The 6,885-nt window shown below is 44.5% G+C and overlaps 1 protein-coding gene across 1 annotated transcript; it reads left to right on the plus strand.

Annotated features, from left to right (window-relative positions):
• Nucleotides 1-4,305: 4,305 nt before the first annotated feature.
• Nucleotides 4,306-6,302, plus strand: LOC310648232 (pancreas transcription factor 1 subunit alpha-like). The gene is made up of 2 exons (XM_083375977.1): nt 4,306-5,073; nt 6,075-6,302. The coding sequence occupies exons 1-2, from the start codon at nt 4,425-4,427 to the stop codon at nt 6,215-6,217; spliced, it is 792 nt and encodes a 263-aa protein (XP_083232103.1). The 5' UTR covers nt 4,306-4,424; the 3' UTR covers nt 6,218-6,302.
• The last annotated feature ends 583 nt before the right edge of the window (nt 6,303-6,885 follow it).

Genomic DNA, 6,885 nt, shown 5'->3' on the forward strand with positions numbered 1-6,885 from the left:
GGGGAATGTTACTGTACATCTAGTTACATTGAATCTGTTATATCTTCAGTTCGAAGGCATTAAGCAAGACGATGTGTTCAAACAGCAACAAGTTTATTAACTCAGAACAGAACAGAAGCAAGCTAATAGCTGCTGCGCAGCTATTTATACGGTTGGCCTCTAGGCGGCAACCAATAGATTTGAAGTAGCAGTTTCCCGACCCAAACCTAATTATCAGCCTGGAGACAGCAAGTGTGGCTCACTACAGCAACCGTTACATAACACACAGAAAGTAGGTCAGACATTAAGCAAGCAGTTTGGACATTAAGCAAGTGATTTAAACAGATAAGGCCAATACATTACAGAATCCCTGGGGGAAAGTTTAGACTTGTGATTTATTTGGTTTTATTAGGCGGAACCTTGACAGTAGTGAGTTGTTATAAGAAAATTCTGGGGGCTTCCAATGAACATGATGAACTGACCAGTCTAGTGGGAATTTCCTCTGAACTGAAGCTTCTTTTTTTTATTGAAAAGTTTTTCAATACATTTTATCTTTAACAATCCCTCCCCCCCTCCCCCCACCCAACCCTTCCTAACCCTCCCTAACCCTCCCCCCTCCCCTTCCCCCCTCCCCCCTCCCCAACTTCCCAGAGCTAAATACAAGGTATAAAGGTAAAAACAATCATAAACAACCATATGTTAACAACAATAAACTATTAAGTCTATCGCACTCTAGCTCATGTAAAATGACTACAAGCAATACTAATATCACATCAAAACTTATACAAATGCTAAATGAAACTTTTTAGTCCCATATTTGTTCTGGATGTAATCAATCCACTTTTTCCACTCCATAATATAACGTTGTTGCGAATGGTCTTTCAAATAAGCCAAAATCTTTGCCATTTCCGCCAGGTCAGAAACTTTTAAAGTCCATTCTTCTATAGTCGGCAGTTCCTCCTTCTTCCAATAGAACTGAAGCTTCTTCAACTACTAACAAGGAGCTGAGTACCCTTTGTTTTTATGACTTTCATGGGTTAGGGAGAGTCCTAGAATCACCCCACAAGACCATCCATACAGCAGTAGCCTCTAAGTAGCTTTAGGAGCTGTGCTTCGGAGTGAGCTGGTGAGCCATTCACCTGGGGGAAGGGCTGCAATTACTTCAGTTTTCAAAAAGCAGCCATTTTGGAAGTTATTTTTCAAATTGACATTACAGGCGAAACTCAAAAAATTAGAATATCGTGCAAAAGTTCATTTATTTCAGTAATGCAACTTAAAAGGGGAAACTAATATATGAGATAGACTCATTACATGCAAAGCAAGATAGTTCAAGCCGTGATTTGTCATAATTGTGATTATTATGGCGTACAGCTCATGAAAACCCCAAATCCACAATCTCAGAAAATTAGAATATTACATGCAATCAACAAAACAAGGAGTGTACATAGAACAATATCGGACCTCTGAAAAGTATAAGCATGCATATGTACTCAGTACTTGGTTTGGGCCCCTTTTGCAGCAATTACTGCCTCAATGCGGCGTGGCATGGAAGCTATCAGCCTGTGGCACTGCTGAGGTGTTATGGAAGACCAGGATGCTTCAATAGCGGCCTTCAGCTCTTCTGCATTGTTCGGTCTTATGTCTCTCATCTTTCTCTTGACAATGCCCCATAGATTCTATATGGGGTTCAGCTCAGGCGAGTTTGCGGGCCAATCAAGCACAGTAATCCCACGGTCATTGAACCAGGTTTTGGTGCTTTTGGCAGTGTGGGCAGGTGCCAAGTCCTGCTGGAAAATGAAGTCAGCAACCCCATAATGCTCATCTGCGGAAGGAAGCATGAAGTGCTCCAAAATCTCCTGGTAGACGGCTGCGTTGACCCTGGACTTAATGAAGCACAGTGGACCAACACCAGAAGATGACATGGTTCCCCAAATCAACACAGACTGTGGAAACTTCACACTGGACTTCAAGCATCTTGCAGTGTGTGCCTCTCCATTCTTCCTCCAGACTCTGGGTCCTTGGTTTCCAAATGAGATGCAAACGTTGCTCTCATCAGAAAAGAGGACTTTGGATCACTGAGCAACAGACCAGGTCTGTTTTTCTTTAGCCCAGGTAAGACGCTTCTGACGTTGTTTGTTTTTCAGGAGCAGCTTGACAAGAGGAATACGACATTTGAAGCCCATGTCCAGGATCCGTCTGTGTGTGGTGGCTCTTGATGCACTGACTCCAGCCTCAGTCCACTCCTTGTGAAAGTCCCCAACACTTTTGAATGGCCTTTTCCTGACAATCCTCTCCAGGCTGCGGTCATCCCTGCTGCTTGTGCACCTTTTTCTTCCACACTTTTCCCTTCCACATACAGGTGAAACTCAAAAAATTAGAATATCGTGCAAAAGTTCATTTATTTCAGTAATGCAACTTAAAAGGGGAAACTAATATATGAGATAGACTCATTACATGCAAAGCAAGATAGTTCAAGCCGTGATTTGTCATAATTGTGATGATTATGGCGTACAGCTCGTGAAAACCCCAAATCCACAATCTCAGAAAATTAGAATATTGTGAAAAGGTGCAATATTCTAGGCTCAAAGTGTCCCAGCAAACCCGCCTGACCTGAACCCCATAGAGAATCTATGGGGCATTGCCAAGAGAAAGATGAGAGACATGAGACCGAACAATGCAGAAGAGCTGAAGGCCGCTATTGAAGCATCCTGGTCTTCCATAACACCTCAGCAGTGCCACAGGCTGATAGCTTCCATGCCACGCCGCATTGAGGCAGTAATTGCTGCAAAAGGGGCCCAAACCAAGTACTTAGTACATATGCATGCTTATACTTTTCAGAGGTCCGATATTGTTCTATGTACACTCCTTGTTTTGTTGATTGCATGTAATATTCTAATTTTCTGAGATTGTGGATTTGGGGTTTTCATGAGCTGTACGCCATAATCATCACAATTATGACAAATCACGGCTTGAACTATCTTGCTTTGCATGTAATGAGTCTATCTCATATATTAGTTTCCCCTTTTAAGTTGCATTACTGAAATAAATGAACTTTTGCACGATATTCTAATTTTTTGAGTTTCACCTGTACAGAAAACCCACTCACATGGATCAATATTTACATTTTGATTCACACAACGCACTGGAGCACAAAATGGGAGTTATCAGAACCCTACACCACAGAGCTGGAGGCCTGCCTACCAGCAAAAAAGGAAAAGGAAAGGAAATAAAACACATCAAGAAAGCCCTCAGAATGTGTGGCTATCCCAAGTGGGCCTTCATCAAACCTCAATAAAGACCTAGCAGGAGCTCCTCTTTAACAGATGAAGAAAACAATAAACAAAGCAACATAGTCATTCCTTACCTTGCAGGAATATCGGGAAAACCTCAGGAGGATCTTCAGCCAACACAACATACATGCACACTTCAAACCCATGAAGGGTTTGAAGGCAGAAGCTTGTCCACCCCAAGGATAAAACACCCAGACACAAACTGAGGAATGTGGTATATGCAGTACAATACAGTGAGCCATGTGCAGATCTGAACATTGCGGAAATGAAACAACAACTGTATAGCACAACATAGGAGAACAAACCCATCAGGACAAGAGTCAGAAGTCCATCTGCATTTAAAAGACAAAGGCCACTCTTTTGAAGACAGCAAAGTCCACATTCTGGACAGAGAGGACCACTGGTTTGAAAGAGGGGGTCAAAGAGGCCATCTATGTCAAAACTGAACAGCCCTCTCTCAACAGAGGGAGAGGGATCTGACATCATCTATCTCCAGTCTACAACACAGTCCTTTCAACAGTTCCAAGAAGGCTCCACACCCATTTGCACTACTCAGGTGACCCTGAAGACACAGATAAGCCTCCAGGTAGCTTTAATGACTCCCTAAAAGAATGCAAATGAACAGCTGTTTGCAGGAGTATAAATCTTTCCATTCCCCACCACCATCCAGTCAGAGCTAAGGAAGCTTCTTGGATGAGAAGGGAATCGTCTTCAAAGAAAAACAAGAAAGTCCAGTTGCCTCCTGAAAAAGCATCTTTGGGTTAGGCCGCCTGCTTTTAAGAAGAAGCACTGACAGGTAAAAGGAAATCGGCAAACGGGGACGCAAAAAGTGTATTCTGCCCCCCCCTCCAGAAACAGCCTAGGTGTATATTCCCACTCCCCTTTGATCACGGGAGGACCTCCACTGAGCCCTGATTGGCTGGCTATAATGGTTCATGGCACGGTCTTGCGGTTGTACTCATAAAAATCCTCGCGTGCCGCTCTTCAGTCTGCGGCCTCAGTCGGTGAGAGAGAACGAGCGCAAATACCCAGAAAGGGGCAGTCACGGCGCAGCAGGAACCAAAGGCGGGGTGGGGAGCGAAAAAGAAGGCAGCAACTCGCTCTCAAGTGGCCTCCCCTCAAACCTTTTCCGAGCCACTTTTCTGCGGGTCCGGGATGGAGTCGGTACTACTAGAGCACTTTCGGGCCGGGCCGGACTTCTTCTCTTTAGAATCTTACTTCGACAGCGAGGATTTTTTCACCGACCAGTCTTCCTGTAACCCTCTGGAAGGCGACGAACTCATGGAGGCAGAGGTGGGCTTCCTGGGCTCGCCGTTCCACGACTGTTACCACAGCGACGGAACTGGCGGTGGCGCGGGATTCGAAGGCGTGCCCGACGGCGCTCTGTGCTGTGAAGCTGCTCCACGTACCTTCTCGGTGTCCTTCTCGCCGTCGTCGGCCAGTTTCATCTACGATTGTTGCGGACTGGCGGCCTCACCCAGGGGCAGCCTCAAGGCTTTCAGCGCGGCAGCGGGGCAGCGGCGGCGGGTGCGGTCCGAGGTCGAGCTGCAGCAACTGAGGCAGGCGGCCAACGTGCGCGAGCGGCGGCGGATGCAGTCCATCAACAACGCATTCGAGGGGCTGCGCTCTCACATCCCCATTCTGCCCTACGAGAAGCGCCTCTCCAAGGTGGACACGCTGCGCCTGGCCATTGGCTACATCAACTTCCTCAGCGAGGTGGTCCAGTCCGACTTACCCCTGCGCAGCGCGGGCCACAAAAGCCCATGCCAGCCCCAGACGGTTATCATCTGCCACCGGGGCACAAGTAAGTGCAGGGTGAGCCTCCCATCCCGGTCAAACGCACTCCAAAGGAAAAGAGGGAGGGTGGCTTCTTGGTCACAGTGGCCTCGCTGCGGCTGTGAAAACCTTGTAGATGGCCGTCCTCAACCTCCCCATCCCCTATAATCTCACTTCCCTCCCGCGAAGAGTGAGAGAGATCTTCACAACCTGCAACCTCACTTTGATACTCACTGACTTGGGACACGAAATAGGTATCCAATAAGTATTTCAATCGAGCTCGGATTTTCTAGTGTCTTTTTGCTACTGTTGCTAGTATCCACACCGATATGCAAGAGCAGACACGGAAACTTTCACCCTCCTGTTTGCTTCCTAGTGAAATATACTTGCACCGACCCAAAGGTGATCCTTACATGGTCTGTAGATTCTTCACATTCAAATCGTTGCAGCACTGTCAGAAGATCATTCTTGAAACCCAGCAATATACCACAGTATTCTTAATGTCTGCATGCAGTCAAAATAAATTGGGATTCATATTAGGATGCTTCCTAGATAGCCTCTGCAGGAGCCCTCATCCATTGGGAAAGACTGAATATTGTGCTACCTCTACTTATCCAAATTAGTGCCCTCCAGATTTTGGCTTCTGAAATCCCCAGCCAGTGTGACTGTAATAGGGATTAAAGTCCAACATATCTGAAGGGCAGCCAGGAGAGAATGCTATTCTTTGGCTATGGGAAGAGCCTGCTTTTCCCCAAATATCATGCTGGGGTAATACAATTATTCAATTCCTTAAAACATTGACAGATTATCCAAGAGCTAGATGAAGTGGTGAGTGAGCGTAACACTACATTACATACTCAGCAAATAATGCCACAGTTAGCTGAGCACCTGCTACTCCCCTGTCACATGTGTGACAGAAAATGGGATGTCTTGGTTAAGACTGTTTATTCCACTCTGACTATGGTGGGAATACTCAATTTCTCTCTCTCTCTCCCCCACCCCCCCTTCCTTTATTTCTCTTCCTTCCAGGAACACCTTCTCCAAGTGACCCAGATTATGGACTTCCTCCAATCACTGGGCATTCACTCTCTTGGACTGATGAAAAACAACTCAAGGAGCAAAACATTGTTAGAACTGCTAAAGTCTGGACTCCAGAAACCCTAGGAAGTTAAACAGCAAACCATATGTAAACAACATTGAAAATGAGCCCCCATTTGATTTCATATCATACTGTGAGAATATTTTAGACTATAAATATATTTTTGCCAGCATACAGTTTTATTTGTGGAGCTTGTCTGAGCTTGGTTGTTTGCTCACAGATGTTTCATTATCTGACTAGTAATATCAGTGTGAACCTAGTTGGGTAATGAAACATTTGCAAACAAACAACCAAACTCAGAAAGCATAAAGAACTCTGCAGTTCGATCCTGAGCTACATATATTCTCTTTTATTGGAACAGTTTTATTTAAAATACATTTTTTTCAAAGGTACTTTTCAATACAAGAAACTATTTTAAGGACAATCAACTATTTATTATTTATAGCTGGGGGAATGGAACTATCCTTTTAATGTACTGTATAATTTATCCTAATTTTAAAATATGCAATACTTTTAGATTCACCCACCAGCACCTTTTGGCAAAACCTCTTGGGTAGAAAAGAAAATGCTTTCCAGGAAATGTGAACATAATTTATTATCACTTATTGAATATGCTAATTATATTAAAGTATTACTAAATTTTGATTGAAATGGATTTATTTGGAGGAGGATCTGTTCCCAACTAGAACTTTAGATTCAATTGTTCATAAAATATTGCAGGCTTCTAGAAAGCCAGAAAAA

Source organism: Vipera ursinii (genome assembly GCF_947247035.1).
Source record: "Vipera ursinii genome assembly, chromosome: W".
In the NCBI taxonomy this organism is placed as follows: Eukaryota; Metazoa; Chordata; class Lepidosauria; order Squamata; family Viperidae; genus Vipera; species Vipera ursinii.

Excerpts from the sequence above, each read along its gene's own strand:
- LOC310648232 (XM_083375977.1), top strand. The coding sequence starts at position 4,425 with ATGGAGTCGGTACTACTAGAGCACTTTCGGGCCGGGCCGGACTTCTTC. Across the intron at positions 5,074-6,074 it reads CATCTGCCACCGGGGCACAA|GAACACCTTCTCCAAGTGAC; the intron begins GTAAGTGCAGGG and ends TCTTCCTTCCAG.